Raw genomic sequence first — 16,686 nt, 5'->3', positions numbered from 1 at the left:
GAAAATATACCCAACCCAAAAACGGCTGGTAGAGTGGTTCAAGTGGTAGTGAGGCAGGCTAGTAGTAGGAAAAGTTTGGGGCTCACGTAGGTTGCCTGGGGATGGCCCAGACCATCCTTACCTGGTTGGGAACCATCCATGTCCTTCCCCACTCATTCATCAATGGGTGGGAATCTCTGCCCTCCCAGGGGTTAGTATAGGTTTTAAAAGTACCTGAAGAACAGAAACATACTCTACCTGGCTGGTGGACTCCACCTGCACCCACTTTCCTAACTTTTAATAAATCCCATGTATACCCATGCGTTCTGCTTGGATTCTTCCATGCTGGAATGCAAGAACCAAGGTCTTCTGAGAACATCATTTTGCTGTCAACAGTAGACTGCCTGCCTAGCAAGCGTGAGGCCCTGAGTTCAAACCCTAGTACCACAAAACAAAACAAAAGGTCCTCCTCCCAAGTAACTGGGATTAAGGCTGGAGCCACTGTACCTGGCCTTATTACTGTCGTTTGGAGTGTCTCTTCTTAAGCCAGGCATATGACTAGGCACTTCACTTACATTAGTAGTTCGCTTGTTCTTAGGATAAATCTAGAACTATTAACTCACTTCAATTTCTAAGAGAGAATAAGCGGGAGTATCATTTCCCTTTCAGAGACCAGAACTGAGGTCCAGAGACATTGGGTAAAATGTCTAAGTCCACACAGCTAAGAAGTAGCAGAACAAGGAATTTGGACAGAGGATTCTCATCACTACTCCACACCTCTGGCAGTATAAGCAACTTACCCAAGGTGACACCATAGGAGGTGTCAATCTGATCAGAAATACTGCCCAAGTGAAAACCCAGAATCTTCCCAGCCAGCCACTCCACCAAATGAAGCTGGATCTTGTGATTGGTCTCCTCTGTCTAAAAAACAATCCCCTATGTATTGATCTGCAGAAATACCAATTGCCTGGTGACAGACTCCTCCATGGCAGTATCGGGCTGCGTTGAGCTGACAAAGGTGGCCCAACCAGCATCTATGGCCAGATTTTCTTTCTGGCCACAGGCTGGCTGAGCCAGATATTCAACCTTCTCTCCCTTGGTCCCCATTGGAAGCACTGCATGGGACAAGGATGACGAGCTTGGAGGGACAAGAAAAAGCCCTCAGTGAGCTGTCTGCCCTTCTGGAAGAAGAAAGAGGAACTGGGTGGGGTGAGAGAGAGGGGTGCTGGGAACAGTTCTGGAGTTGTGGGGAAGGGGTAACCTAGCAACCACTGAGCTCACTGCAGTCACAAAGCCATTGGCTTGCCCACTGTTGCTCTGAGTCGTTCGCTTGGTTCCTCCTCTTGTGCCGTCCTGCTCAGGCAGCAAGGGCTTCTCCCCACATGCTATAGACGGCATCTTCCCTCGGTGAGTCCAGAGGTCTCTCCCTGGAGGCAAAGAATGCTGGAATCAGATTGGGACCAGGGGAAGGCCCTGAGGGGCAAGGGTAGAGAGGAAGTCTTATGACTGAATTGATGGCTGCTTTCAGACCCTTGTGCCTAGTTGTCTGTTCCTGTCTGAGAGCACAGGAACAGAGACAGGGCAGAGTAGGGACAGTCTGCAGTGGCCCCACCTGCCCTGCTCTGGACAAGGCCACATGCAGTAACTCACACCTGTAATCCCAGCTACTGGGGAGATAGAGATAGGGAGGGTCACACTTTGAGGACAGCCCAGGCAAAAAAGTTAAGAAGACCCCCATCTCAAAAATAAATTAGGCATGGCTGTGCATGCCTGTTATCCCAACAATGTGGGAGGTGTAAATAGGATTGTAGTCCAGGCCTGCCTGGGCAAAAATGCCAAGACCCTGTTCAAAAAATAAATAGCTAAAATAAAAAGGGCTCGGGCGTTGCTCAAGTGATAGAGCACCTGTCTAGCAAGCACAAGGCCCCAAGGTCAAGCTCTAATACCACCAAAAAAAAAAAAGAACTAAAGAAAAGAAGGCAGACCCAGTTTATTAGGTCCCTGTTACCCCTCTATTGAGGGTCATGACTCACCCGTGGCCTAGTGAAGCAGTTTAATGAGTCATGTCTAACGTTACAAAATGAAAACTAAAAAGAGCGTGAAAGTATTCATGTACATCCCGTGTCATGTGGGCAAGTACTACTTCAGGACATTCCTGTTTCAGTTGCACACACACACAAGTTCTCACATATGTGAATTGTGTCCTGATGGAAAAATGAGTTTCTTACTATCATCATGGTCAAAAGTATTTGAGAGTTTGTTCTAAAAACTACCTTTTCCTGTAGGCAGTGGACTCAGAGCTTCCAAACACCCTGTCATCAAGCATGCAGCATCTGAGTGCTCCAGAGCTCAGCCCCTGTCATTGAGGATGTCTGCCCCAAGTTTCCTGAAAAGGAAGCTCTGCTCATTGTTTTCAGACAAAAGATAAAGAGCCTGTGAGTCAGATGCCTGTCTCTGGTCTCTTGCTGTGTAGCCTCAGCAAGTCTTTCCCCTTCCCTGATCTCAGACAAGGCCAACCCACCGTACCCTAACTTGACGAAGGGTGGCACTGAGAGATCTCTAGAGTCCCTTGCAGATTCTGTGACTCTGAGGGCCAGTTCTCAGAATGTACTAGTTTTCTGTCTCAACCCCATTCCTTAGCACTTCTGGATAAATATCAGGCTAATAGATTTAGGTGAACAATACTTCGTGGTTTTGACACCTGCCATCTTTTATCCATTTCATTTAATTAGTTAATTTAAGAGCATAATGAACCCAGCTAAGTGCATTGCCCATACCAAGACCAAGAATGTCACCACTAATGTATCTCCGATGTGCCTTTCTGCTTCCCTCACTCCAAAACAGCCACTACCAGAATTTTGCATTTCTCTGCTTTTTTTTGTTTTTGTTTCATCCCATGTTTGTGATAATTTCACTTGCTTTTGGACTTTTATTTTTAAAAAGCATTTCATGTTATCTGAAACATGCTGCCTTTGACTTAGCATCATATTTGTAAGAATCATTTTGGCCGTAGCTATGGCTCATTTCTCTTCAAAGCAGTAAAATGACCCACTGTCTGAGTGGAACACTTTATTTATCCCTTCTGGACATTTGGTTGGGGGTGTCACCAGGTTTTTGCTACTTTGAACAATGTGAATAGGAATATTCTTATAAATAGCCCATGTTGCACATCTGCAAGAATTTCTTTTATAGCTGGTAGAGAAGTTACTAGATGATACAACATGCAAGTATTCAATTTTATCAGCTGTTTTCTCTCTCTCTCCAAAGTGTCTGTTCCATTTATTTTACCACCACCAGCCCACGAGAGTTTCTGTGATCCATCTTGAACTAGCATTGGGTGCATTGGTCTTTTTATCCTGTTAGAAACTCTGCAATGGCTACAGATGTGAAGACTCAACCGGCTGAACACTCACTTCCACGGTAAGGTCCTAAATGCCCACTTGCTGACAAAGGGTAGGGACAGAGGGGGGACAAAGGTGGCTTTGGGGGAACTCAGTAAACTGAGAGAGACAGCCACCATCATCCTGGGTCCCTGAGTCCTCAAGCTGTTAGCACAGGTTATGGGCTGGGCCCCTCACTGGGTAAGGAGAAGACATGAACAAAGGGTAGGAGGAACACATGGGGCACAGGCTCTTGGGCGGAGTTCAGGTGACTTCCTGTTAGTTGTGGGTAGAGGAGGTAGCTAAGTGTGGTTTTCAGAGAAGGTTTGCCTTATTTCTTTAAGTCCCAGATTGACTAGAGGCGAATGGAGAATGGAACAGGAAACTCAGGGGCCTGGTCAGCGAAGTCCTCACAGGGTCCAGGGGCAGCACATCTTGCTTAGCATATCCAGAGTCCACCTATACTCCTCCAGAGGGACCCCCTTCAGCCAGGGCCACCAGGAGAAGGGAATGCAGACAGTCATCAGGCAGGTGGTCACACCAGGGCCCCAGTGGTCTACCTTTGGATCCTTGCTGGACTGACCTCTATTTCTTCCTCCAGGGGCAGAGAGGCCCAGCATCCTCAGGATGGGGTGGGTGCAGGGAACCTGAGACAGCTGGTCTCCAGCGAAGCTCAGCAAGAGAGAGCTTGATGCTTCCCTGCAGCTTCACAGCCCTGACAGCTTCCCATCAACTGTGCAGCTCCTGGGAAGGATCCTATGGGAAAAAGACTTGCCTGGCCTTGTCTGGCCTTGGCTCCAACTCTGGACCTTGGGTCCCAAGCCTGGGTCAGGACTGCCCCTGAGGGCACAGGGAAGGGTGACAGCCTTCAACTGGCTTCTCAGGACTGCCAATAGTTTGGCTTAGGGAGAGGCCCCTGATGGGGACAGTCCCCTGTCCTTAGTGGGTATATATAAGGGGCCTTTACTCCATCCCAGGCATGTGGAGGACTAGGTGGGTCTGAGGCTTCTCTTTCTGGTTTTAGATTTGGTCCCTGGGAGATTTCATCTGAGCTCTCACACATGGATCCTAACTCCCTGCCACGCACCTCAGGAAGACAGAGGCTCACTGGGAGTGGATTGTACCATTGGGAAAGGACGCTGGGGGAGCCAAGCTTTGGGTGCCACAGGCTGGGGGTGAAACCCAGGAAGCAAGATTTCAGAGTGTCTGGGCATGGGCTCTATGAGAAGCCCTGAACTCTGAGACTGTGTGGGCACCATTGTCAGTGCCTATGAGCCAGAAGAGGCTCCATTCGCTTTTCTTTAAACCTTCTCTTTCAGTCCAAAGGCTGAGCTGAAGCCTGAGAAGAAGCCAGAGCACAAGCCACGAATCCATGGGGATGGTGGAGCACAGAAAGAACTGGTGACCCCAGGCATTGTGGATTTTGAGCTGATTCGAGAGGCACTGATGACTCCCAAGCCCCGAATGCCTGGAGCCTACTACCACTTTGGCCGCCTCAGCCACCATTCCTTCTTCTCCCGGCACCACCCCCATCCCCAGCATGTGACCCACATGCCAGGTAAGGCCAGGTCAGCAGGGTCTGGATGGTGGGGGTGTGTGTTACTACTTGGCCTTGAGATCTAGGGGGGATGCACCCCAGCCTGTTTCTAGGCAGGGCTCAGAGAGCATGGGGCCTGGTCAGGGTCCTAGGGCTGCCAAGTTGCCATGCCAGGGTTGACCTGGGGACAGGTCCCTTGGGGACAGACTCCAAGGGAAAATCAGGGGTCCCCTACAGGATTTCCTTTACTGCCAGATTCTTCTTTTCTATAAATCAGAGAAAGGAATGGATGTTCTGTCTAGAGCTGTGCCCTGCCCCTCTAACTTCAGGCTATTCCATCCTCTCAGCCATCCATCCATCCATCTATCCATCACCAATACTTATACCAAGTGTGAACTAAAAGCTGCTGCTTTTCTAGGTCCTGAGGACATGACAGAGAACAAAACAGATGGTTGCTGCTGTCCTGGAGTTCACATACAGTGGGGAATGATGGAAATATATTAGGTGTCACTGTCAAGACTGTAGAGGGGAGATTGATATTTTTAAAAGGTGGCCAAGAAAGACCTGGCTAATACCATGACATCTGAGCAAAAAACTAAAGGAAGCGAGTGTGGGAACCTCGTAGATATCAGGGTCAAGAATGTCCTAGGTAGAGGGATCAGCAAATAGAAAGGCCCTGGCTGTGCTGAAGGTGCAGCAAGGAAGCCCATGTGTGGCTGGGGAAGAGTGAGGAGGAGGAGATGACATCAGAGAAGATGACCTCACAGGCCAGTGGTGTCACCATTAAGCCGCCTTACTGACTCAATGGAAGTTTGAGAGCACAGAAGTGGCAGATGTGATATTTTAGGAAAGTTACCCTGGCCTCTGTCTTGATGGTGGCTCCGACCATCAAGCAGTGGACGAGTCCAAGGCCATAGTCTAGAGACACAGAAGGTAGAGCCTTCTGATTGAAAGTGGAGTTGAGGGGCACTCCCCATCAAAGTTCACTCCAATTTTTGCCCCAAGCAATTGGAGAAACAGGGTGCCCTGACTGAGACCAAGAAGGCACCAAGGGCCAAGAAGGGTAGGAAGTAGCCAGGCATGAGAGGTGTGAAATACAAGCTAGATGACAGAAAGAGGTAAAACATGACAGCCATTCAAGGGGTGCTTTAAAGTGTACACCAGGAAAGATTGTGATGACCCCAGAAAAGAACTTGGGCTCCCAAGATTAATAAGTTGAGGAGTTTGGAAGGCATCAGCAGAGGAGATGAGGAAAGGCCAGTGAGCCAGGAGGAGCCAAAAAAGTGGGGGCTGTGGTACCAAAAGGATGGATTCAGGAAGGAGACCACAGCCATACTAAGTCCTAACCAGTCCTCCATAACATCATAATCACCCACTCTGGGAAGGGTCTTCATGTGTGAACTGCCCCCCACCATCTCCAGGGTGACACATAGTAGAAATTCTCTCCAGAGGTCAAGTTCAATCTCTTTTACTGTGACTTGAGCCCAGGCCCCTCCTGTGCCAAACTATGACTTACTGCTCCACCATCTTAAGCTGTCTGATACTGTGCGCTCACACCTGCAATTCATTGGCCTGTCATGAGAATCCAGAAGAACCACGGGACTACGAAGCCTAGGTTCTTGTTTTGCTTCTGCCAAACTTGCTGGTAAGCCTGAGCAGATCTCTTCCCCATCCATTCTCAGTGCCCTGTGGGTAAGGTGGCTGCTGGTCTAGGTGGTTTCAGGATCCATGGAATGCTGGTTACTGGAAGAAGAGGAACCAGAGCTCTTTCTGCCCACTCCCCTCCCAGCTTTTTCTCACCTCCCAGTGCTTCTGGGGTCTGCCAAGACCCCCCGACAATATAGCCTCTACCCTTCCACAGATTTCACTGGGAAGCCCGTCTGTGTCATCAGGGATGAGTGCTCTATGATGCCCTTGCCTCAGTCCATACTTTTTTCCCACTGTCCGATGGGGATACCAGCCATCACTGTCCCCATTGGGGACCCACACTCCAACCGGAACCCCCAGCTTTCTTCTGGTGGGTACTTGGACCACACCTTTATACTTAGGAGCTTATACCTCTCTCCAAGGGCTGCATTCCTTGGGCAGGTGCTTGAGAAGGAAAGGGCCATCGCTGTTGGGTTGTGGGTCCATCAGGAGGGCCCCATATTTTCCCTCGTTTCCTGGGGTAGCCTCATCTCTATATTACTGCCCACCTCATCCCCAGCTCTTAGCCCTCAGAAATGTACCCTTACTTGTATTTGAGGTGCCTGGGTTAAGCTGATTTTGACTTACAGCTATAGATAGGAAGAGTATTTCAATATTTAGTGACCTATATGCTCAGGCACTAGCCAAACAGAACCACCATCCATGGTGTGCTAGAGTGGATTCTGGAAGCCTCTGTGTTCTACCTCTCTGCTACTAGGGTGTCGGAGAGTCAAGGTGTTGGGGGTGGGGATAGGGGTAGGAGTGAAATCCTGGCAAGGATCTCAGTAGTTAATGGTAGGGCAGAGAGGTTTGTGGATGGGCTGTGGATTTCTATACCAACCTGTTTCAGGAGTTGCTCAATGTCTTCAGAATGGACTCAGAATATCTCTCAGACCTCAATCTGAGCTCCAAGTACATAAAGAGAGGTTTGATGTAACTTTGATCAAACCTCATGCATCTAGACATAAGTAGCCTGGTGTTCTCCAGCATCTCCCCGAAATGCCACAGGCAGGACACCAGTATCAGCCCCCTAGAGAAGTGAAGTGACCACATTCATCCCCACCCATGGTACAATCCTAATCCTTCTCCCTCCAGGGCACTGTCCTGGGGCAGGGAGGCCTGAAAGGAGAGGGGCCTCTTTTACCTAGATCATTCCCTGCCCTTCCAGCCCTGGTGCCACAGAGAGGGTGAACAGGGCCCCAGGATCTTGTCCTGTCCTCCCAGAGACCTGGAAGAGACAGTTGAAGGAGCTGACCTCCCGGGTGGCTGTTTTTACCAAGGAGAATGAGCTGAAAATCAAAGAGGTGGGTGCAGAACAAAGCCTCTTTTGTCTTTTGTCTGGGAAAAGAGGATCTGCCCCTTTGTAAGGAAGTTCCTTCAAAGCTCTGCCTTTGGCACTGGGCAGAGGGGCCAATGACAAACATAAGGGAGGAAGGTAACAGTGAAGGTCAAAGGAAGGAAGGTTCAAGGACAACAAGAGCACACCTCAAGAAGCAATCCAAGAAGGGTTCTCAGAAGAACTGGCCTTTGGGGGCATGGATATATGAGTGGATGCTTTCAGGGAGAACTTCTGAGCAGTGGCTCCTGTCATAACAGTTCAGAAGCTGTCACTCACAGCACATCTTTAGAGACCAGGGCCCAGAGCAGAGGGAGCAAATGGGCAGTGATGGGAAAAAGGTAACAGGAGGCTATCTTTGAACATGGACAGGAGTTCTTAATTTCTCAATGTGGATTAACGTCCAACCTCAAAAGAAATGGAGAATCAATTGCTGAAGGTTTTCAAATAGGATAGGTGTGACTTCTTAGGTGTTACTTGGTGACAAAATGGTAAAGGCAACAGACAGGCAGCATGACGCTTGAATGCCTGGGCTGGCCCTTCACAGTACAGTCTGGTCCTGCCCCTTTTTTTGGGCAACCAGAATGGACAGGCAGGAGCCTGGTTCCTCATCCCAGCTTGCACTTTGTAGCACTCAATTAAGCTATCTGTGTATCAGTTTTTTATCTTTAAAATGGGGAGAAGAAGTGATTATGTGCACCTGGGATCCCAGCTTTGCAGGAGGCTGTAGGTAGGAGAATCACAGTCCGTGGCTGGCCCCAGGCAAAAACTCTGAAAAATAACTAAAGCAAAAGGCTGGGGGTGTGACTCAAGTGGTAGAGTGCCTGCCTAACAAGTGCAAGGCCTTGAGTTCAAACACCAGTACTGCCAAAAGGCGGGGCGAGGGGGTAAAGGAGGAGGATACTGTTAAGAAGTCTTAACTGGAATTGCAAGACAATTCTTGTGCCCAGAGGCCTGGTTTTCCAGGGCAAAGAAAGGATGGCAAGCTGAGGAGTCAGACCTGGTGGTAGCTGAGCTAGGACTTAAGGTAGGCAGTGGGGCCATTGTACGGGATGCTGTTCTCAAATCTCCCATAGGCTGGGGGAGAAGAACAAGGACAACCAGGAGCATCCATGCACATTTAACTCTGGGATGCTGAGCTGGGGGGAACATGCAAGGGACACGTAAGGAGTCTAGAACAGGGTGGAGGTAGCTAGATGAATTGCTGGGTCCCCTTGGCAAGGTTGTGATACTGAGGTTTGGAAGAGGTAGCTCCCTGGAGACATGACCTGACCTCTTCTTCATCATCTTCCTTCTGCCTTCTCCCTCCCCTCTCACTGGCTTCTAGAGTGTCTGGCCACTTTTGTCCCAGCAGAAGCAGGAGCCTCTTCCGAGGGAACAGGGAGCAAAGTACTCAGCTGAGACTGGCCGGCTCATTCCCGCGTCCACTCAAGCTCTGACTCGCCGCAGCTTTCGCCAAGGCCAGCGGAGCCATACTTCTGGCAGTGATGGCATCCAGGCCTCTTTCCTGAAGGACCAGGAGATGCTGGTGAGCTCAGCTTTGGGGGCAGAGACTGTGATGGTCTCTTCCCCCAGGCTTCCAGTTCTCCCATTTGGCACCCTTCCAGACCACTGTGAGATATGGCCTTCCTGGAATACTGGCACCTGTGACTGTAAGACAGGAAGACCCTGCCCTGGGAGTCTCAGCCCCCTATGCTCCAATCCCTTCTGCCCCTAGGGGAGACTGTGCCCCACCTGTCCTTTTCTGTGTAAGTCCTTCTTCAGTGGGCCTTAGTTCCATGATCTACCTGGGAGTATGAGCCCGTTATCATGGAAGGTCCATCCAAGTGGTGGCATCTAATATTAATGAGGGAGAAAGATGGAGGTCCTATCCAGGGTGCTCTCAAAGGCCCTCTGCCTGCCAGGCAAGTCCCAGCTGTTTTCACACCTCTGACAGGGGTTCTGCCTGTGCTTCACCACAGCACAGAGCCCACTACCTCTATGCTCAAGTTTCCCCATCAAGGCCCAAGATGAGTCCATGCCTCATTTGGGTGGGCCAGGGCATGGAAGTCCCTGTGAAAAGTCATGTGTATCCTCCAGAGAAGTTCAGACATAGAGCTGGCATCTCACTTGGATCCCACAAAGTGGAGAACAGATGAGGAGGCTGAGGTTCTGCCAGGTGGTATTTTGTGGCTCAGGTCCCCAGAAAAGGAACACGATTGCTGAGACTAGAACCAGTACTTTCTCCACTGTAGGGTGGCATCACTGTGCCTGGAATTAGGTGCTCGGGTCCTGTGGGGAGGGGGCCCAGGGCAGGTAAGTAGGATGTTGAGAATGGACAAGGGCCCAGAGGCAGACCAGGGTGGGTCACCATAGTAGGTGGGTGCTGGGGGTAAGGGTGGGCACCCAAGCATACACAGGCCTGTGGAAAGGCTCAGCCAGTTCCCACTCTACCAAGGACAAGATAGACCTGCTGGGGTCTGACGGTCCCCTCCAGGTCACAGGAAGATTGACTGCCAATTGCTGAGAGAGTCCCACTTTCCCAGGACTCCGGGGTCTCCATCTCCCACCATGGGCTCCAATTCCAGCCTGCCATAGACACAGCCACCATCAGCAACATGGCCTAGGAAGCCCTCAGAGTCTGTCCAAGACACTGGATCATTTCCTGACGCTATCTGATTGGAGGATGCAGGGGAAATGGAGCCCTGAAGTAGCAAAGATGCCAAAGGCTGAGGAGGCAGCTAGGAGCCAAGAGTAACTACCACTCAGCAGGACAGAGCCCTGTGCTGGGCAGCTTCCAGAACCAGGCCACCCTGACCCACAGCCTGCCCACCAAGAGTCCCCCACACTTTTGCTAACATCTTCAGATTCTAGGAACTCCAGGGTGGGAAGGCCTGTGGGGGACCCTAAATCCCCATCCAAAAGACATGGGCATTGGAAACTCGGTGCGTCTCTGAGGAGGTGGATGGCTAGCTTTGACTTTGCCTTCCCTGTGAGGGACTTTAGGGTACAAAGAGCCCAAGCAGACTCCAGGGATGAGGGTTTCACATATCTGATATCCGAGGCTTAATTCTGCTAGGTATTTTTTTACTTTCAAAGCCTTGGATAAAGCAAAGACTTTTTTTCAGGATTGTTGTAGGAGAAAAAGTCCTCCATAAAGTGCAAAGTCCCATGCAGAGGGGAGGCAGGGACCGTGGTTGGGACCAGTTTAACCAAGCATGTGGTTCTGGAGCCCACTTCCTGGGGAGGAGCCCCCTTGATGCCTGAAGTCCTGGCTGGAGTGTGCTGTAGGTCACACTGACCCAGGCTTTCCTCCTGACCACAGGTCCTGGAGTTACTTTGTCAGATTCTGCAAACAGACTCGCTGAGTGCAATCCAGTTCTGGCTGCTCTACGCTCCCCCCAAGGGTGAGGACATAGCTGCACAGTCCCTCTCTGCCACGATCCTGTCCTTGTTCTCTGGCTCTGCAAGACTCAAATGTCAGTCATCTCCTATCCCAGGGACTTCCTTCTCCTCCTTTTTAGGACTCTCAAAGAAACGCTTTCCAGCTGGACAATGTCACTGCTCCTTCCTGACCCACTCATCAGGATTTCTGCGGCTTTGCTTCTTGGAGGGAACTCTCCTTTATGCTGAGGCAGAAAGCCAAAGATTGTACCTAGTAGACATAGCCTCTCTCCTGCTACTGTGAGAAAGTCACAGACACACGCACTCACACACACACACGTGCATGTAGACCCACAGGTATAAATGCAAGAACACACAGGTATATGCACAAGGACACATTAATAAGCCAGCATGGTGATGGACACCTGTAATTCCAGCTACTCAGGAGGTGAAGGCAGGAGGATCACAAACTTGAGGCCAGTCTAGGTGAAGTTATCAAGACCCTATCTGAAAAAATACAACAAAAGTACTGGTGGCGTTGCTCAAGTGGTAGAACTCTTGCCTAGCATGAGCAAGACTCTGAGTTCAAAGTTCATTCCCTAGTAACACAGAGAGAGAGAGAGAGAGAGAGAGAGAGAGAGAGAGAGAGAGAGAGAGAACACACAAATATACATACATACAGATCCATATTGGGACCATGGGTGGAGGATGTATCTTAGCATCTTAGTGGGAGGCTAAGGGGTGCTGAGATCAGGACGCTAACCAGAGACTTCCAGGGTGGGAGGGAGGAAGGAGGAGGATGGGCAGGTGAGAGGGAGAGGAGGGTGGGCCCCAGTATACTTCCCAGAGGTGGGTGGAGGGTGTGGTGGGCAGGATGGGACCAAGAACAAGGTGTTCTTGTAGGGTGGAAGAAGGTGTTGAAGGGCTGGGTGCTCTGTGTGCACATGGGCCAGGAGAACTGGCCTCTGTGGGGACCTGTGGGCAGAATGTGGGATGGTTAGAAAAAACTGCCCTTGGCCAGGGTTGGGAAGATCTGGAGATCCTGTTTGGGCTCAAGTCGCATCCAGGGTCAGGAAAGGCCCTGGGGCTGAGGACTCTGTCCTGTGCTATACTTTCAGAGAAAGACCTTGCACTAGGACTCCTGCAGACAGCAGTGGCTCAGCTCCTTCCCCAACCCCTGACCTCCATTCCAGAAGAAAAACTCTTGAACCAGCTCCAAGAAGTCCAAGAACCACATCAAGAGAAGCAGCAGACATCTTACAGGTGGGCTCCATATCCCTCACCTGCCCTTCTGTTCCCAGAACCACTCCCAGTTAGCATCTATCTGATAGATGCAGGTGAGGCTAGAGGGATGCAGAAAAGGGGGATGGTGCTGGCCAAGTTAGGTTAACCAAGCCTGTCCTACAGCAAGAGGCCCAGTGTCCAATCCCTGGGGTCCTCCAAGTCTAGGTGAGCTGCCTGAAAGCCCACATTGCCAAACTAGACTCTTGCCTGAGTTTGCTAAGGGCAAGGGGTGTCAGTTGTAACAAGTTAGGGCTGGATATGTTCCATCTAGCCTTCCAATAGCTCTTGGTCTATAGGAAGACACAGGTAGGAAGGAATGTAGCACCAGGCAGGCAAAAGTACCTTATACCCACAATAAATGTCTCAGGGCAGCTGGAGGAGAAAGGGCTTAATTAATTATAAATCACAGAAGGCTTCTCAAAGCAGGTGGATAGAACCTGCATAGCAGCAAGGCAATCAGAAATACTGAGAGCCCACTACACTTGCCTGACACCCAGGCATCTTATTCTAGCCCTGGATTTGGCTCTCTTTTCCTCTTTGAGAGACCAGAGGATGAGGGACATAGTGAATAAGGCAGGCATCCCTGTGACCTTGGACAAGCCACCCCTGTCTTTGAGCCTCTCTTTCATGTCTCTCTAAACCCCCTACCAACATCAGAGAGGGAAGTGACATGGTGTGTGAAAAGCCTGGACAGTGTAAAGCCCCACACAAAGCAGGAGAACATTACTCATGCTCGTGAGTAACCTGCTCAGGAGGCAGGAGTCCTGTCTTCTCCATGCAGATGGAAGGTTTTTTCTCCCTCTGCCAGGGGAACACTGGGGGTCGAGCAAGGGACTGTGGGGAAGGCTGCGGCAGTGGCCATCCCTTGCAGCTCCATGTATAGGAGGGTCGTGGTTCCCAGTGGCCAGGGACAACTTGCCTCTCCTTGGAAAGGGCAGCTGACTACACCTGTACCACCCTCCTACTTCCCACCCGCTGGCCATCTGTGGGCCTGGCCTCACCAGCCTCTCCTTTGTATTTGGTTACAGTCAATCCCTGAAGAAGGTGAAAATGCCACCTCTTCCAAAAAGTGAGAAACCAGGTAAGATCCCATGCTGGGAGTCAATCTGGGGCTCACTTGGAGGGCTAAAGGCAACTTAGAAATGGGATCCCACCTGAGGAAGCTGCTCCTTTTGAGTTCATTCTACATGTTTATTCAGCACCTACCATGTGCTGTGGATTCCCTGGGGGAAAATTCAGACAAGCAAGTCCCTGCATCAAGGGGCTTACATTTCAGTTAGGAAGCTACAGAGAACATATAAAAACCCTCAAGGGGATCAAATTAAAGCAGGTGGATGTGGTGGATGGTAGGGATAGAGGGGGAGGGAGTTTCCCTGAGCTGAGCCACAGGGAGGATCCAGTCCTGTGCAGGTGCAGGAAGAGTCCACAAGCACAGCTCCCACCTCCCTGGTATGTTTGTGGAAGAGCAAGTAGGCCAGGGTGACCAGGGCCCTAGGGGTGGGGGGGATAGTAGTATAAGAGGTGAGAAACAGGTGGGCAGGACTGGCCTGTGGGGAAAGCCAGGTGGGTAGTCTCCCAAAGAGGACATGGGTGGCACTGGAAGATTACAGGGTGGGGTGTAGTGTATCTCTGAGGCTGCTGTGTGGGGCATTAGATTGGGGTGGGGGAGATGAGGAAGACTAGGGAGAAAGCCCCTACGGTCACCCTGGTTCCTTATACCAAAGTGGGGGGGGCAGGATATGGGGGAAAGAGGAGGTCAAATATCAACAGTGGAAACCATTCTCCCCCATCAGATTACAAAGGGTCCTGAGTGCCTGGCAGAGCGTCTGGCTTGGAGTAGGCACTTAATTGATATTTGCTAACTGGATGAGAATGAAGAGAAGGGGTTCTGAGGCATGGAGAAGGGATGTTTGTCCCAGGTCCCCAGCAGAGCTGATGGTGAAGCTGGGCTTGACTCAGGCTTTCCTCTCCCACATTCACTGAGAAAAGGAGTCTGCCAGGACCTGGGGTAGCTCCTCCTCCTGCCCACCGTCTCTCCCCTCCCCCCCAGAGTACATTGGAAAGGCCCAAGTCCTTCGACTGCATTCCAGTGAGGACTCAGAGGAGAAAGCAGCCAAGCCAAAGGCAGAGAGCTGAGGAGCAAGGCCTGTCTGACTCAAGAGCACCTCCTAAGCTTGGGGACTCCTGTCCCACCACCTCCACAGCAGCCCTTGGTTTCCCACCACAGTCAGCTAAATAAAATCCTGCCTTCCCCTACAGAAGACAGTTCATCCTAGCAGCAGTCACTCTGTGCTTGGGTTATTTATTCCAGAAGAGGGGAGGGCCACACTGAATTATAGAGAAAGCCCAGGCATACCACTCATCCAGGACTCACCTAGAGTTCTTCGGTTCTAGGGAAACGAAGGTCAGGTGTTAGCAGGTAGCCTGGGACAGGCTCTGTTGAACCCTGCTTGTAACCGCTGCATTCTACTGCCTCCCAAACAGCAATCCTCACTCAAAGCTGTGGGCGCATTTCTGAAAAGCACAAGGGCTGGCAAAATAGTGGCTGGCAAAAAGGAAGAGGAAAGGGTCTTCACATGAATGTGACCCCTAGTAGCTGGAGAAGATGGCCTTGACCCTGGAGGAATGCCAATGTCTGCCTTGAGATTTCTGCAAATTCCCTGGAGAGCTGGGGTGGGGAGAGGGTCATGGCCACATGTGGTTCTGATCTCCTGTTCTGCAGACTTAGTTCATGAGCCCAGTGGACTTGGTTCCATGGACTGGCTTCATTCTATACTTGCACCACTTCATGTTCATTCAGAGGGACTTTACCCCCTAGGCTTTCCCAAATACAGTATTTCCATAAACCTTTCCATGCAACAGGCTTCAGTCAAGATTAGTGAGTGAGTGGGGACTGATTTCGAGTCCCACAAACAGCTGCACATTCAAAGTTAAATCACCTGTCTTTAAAGCCCATGGCTACTCCTCCACTGGGGGTGCTTCCCCAGCAGCAGCACACGAAGCAACTATGCCACTTACCATCTCTCCCCCTGGGCACCCATTTGGCCCCAGAAAGCCCACATTTATTTTTTTCTAGTTTTAAAAACGGGGAAATTTGTAGACAATAGAATTTTATTGCTCAGTTCTGGAAGCTGAAAAGGCTCTGGTAGATTTGGTGTCTGCTAAGAGCCTATCAATCTTAGATGTGCTTTTTGTGTGATCTCATATGGCAGAATGGATAAACAGGCTCCCTCAAGCCTTTTTATAAGGGCATTAATCCCATTTGTGAGATAAAAACCTTCGTGAACCAATCAGTTCTCAAAGGCCCCTCTTCTTAATACTCTCACCTTGGGGGTTAGGTTTCAATACATGGATTTGAGGAAACACAAACATTCAGACCATAGTACCCATTAAACACTAACTCCACATTCCCTCCTCGGCAGCCACTGGCAACCATTTTGCTTTTTGTCTCTATGTATTTACCCACTCTAGATACCCCACATAAATGGAATCAGACAATATTTGTCTTTTGTGAGTGGTTTATTTCACATAACAATGTTCTCAAGGTCTATCCAGGTAGCATATGTCAGGATTTCCCTCCTTTTTAAGACTAAATAATATTCCATAGAATGGGTAGACCACATTTTGTTTATCCATTCATCCATTGACATGTTGGAGTATTTTCTACTTTTTTCCTTTTGCAAATAACACTGCTATGGGCATCGGTATACAAAAAGACAGTGATTGATTTTTTTATATCATATGCCATCAAAAGGATCTGTAAAGTCACATGCTAGAAGTGATGGTTCTAGAATTCATTCCAGACACATCAGACTCCAGAGTTCAGCTCTCAGTCACTGACAAGAGCCCTTCTTTCCTAAATCTGAGGCATGCCCACACTCCTACTATGAATTTTACTAAAACTGCTAATAATAAAATAAATATAGTTTTGTCCTAAGCAATAATCTCCCTGCACCCTGGTTTTTGTTGTTGTTGTTTTTGTTATTGTTTCTATTATAGGTTTTTGGGCAATATTGGAGTTTGAACTCAGGGCTTTGTATGCTTGCTACACAGGCTCTGTATTATCCAACCCTTTTTGCTCTGGTTATATTGGAAATAGGGTCTCACTTTTTGCCTAAGCC

The 16,686-nt window shown here is 49.9% G+C and overlaps 1 protein-coding gene across 3 annotated transcripts; it reads left to right on the top strand.

Moving 5' to 3' along the window:
- The first annotated feature begins 3,282 nt into the window (after nt 1-3,282).
- On the top strand, nt 3,283-16,465 carry Tbata (thymus, brain and testes associated). 3 transcript variants are annotated; one of them, XM_020161712.2, is made up of 10 exons: nt 3,283-3,399; nt 4,679-4,917; nt 6,758-6,913; nt 7,807-7,890; nt 8,600-8,604; nt 9,270-9,446; nt 11,223-11,304; nt 12,400-12,544; nt 13,594-13,646; nt 14,616-14,836. In XM_020161712.2, exons 1-10 carry the CDS (start codon nt 3,353-3,355, stop codon nt 14,699-14,701), a joined length of 1,074 nt encoding a protein of 357 aa, XP_020017301.1. In that variant the 5' UTR covers nt 3,283-3,352; the 3' UTR covers nt 14,702-14,836. The 3 variants fall into 3 exon arrangements, 2 of the variants coding, with proteins under 2 accessions (XP_020017301.1, XP_020017307.1); XM_020161718.2 differs by lacking the exon at nt 8,600-8,604 and having other exon boundaries at nt 7,807-7,892; XR_012449502.1 differs by lacking the exons at nt 3,283-3,399; nt 4,679-4,917; nt 6,758-6,913; ... (3 more) ...; nt 11,223-11,304; nt 14,616-14,836 and adding an exon at nt 15,050-16,465 and having other exon boundaries at nt 12,086-12,544.
- The last annotated feature ends 221 nt before the right edge of the window (nt 16,466-16,686 follow it).

Source organism: Castor canadensis, chromosome 7 (assembly GCF_047511655.1).
Source record: "Castor canadensis chromosome 7, mCasCan1.hap1v2, whole genome shotgun sequence".
NCBI classification, from domain to species: Eukaryota; Metazoa; Chordata; class Mammalia; order Rodentia; family Castoridae; genus Castor; species Castor canadensis.
Note: the sequence above shows the minus strand (reverse complement) of the source record. Positions and strands in the feature narration are given on the sequence as shown.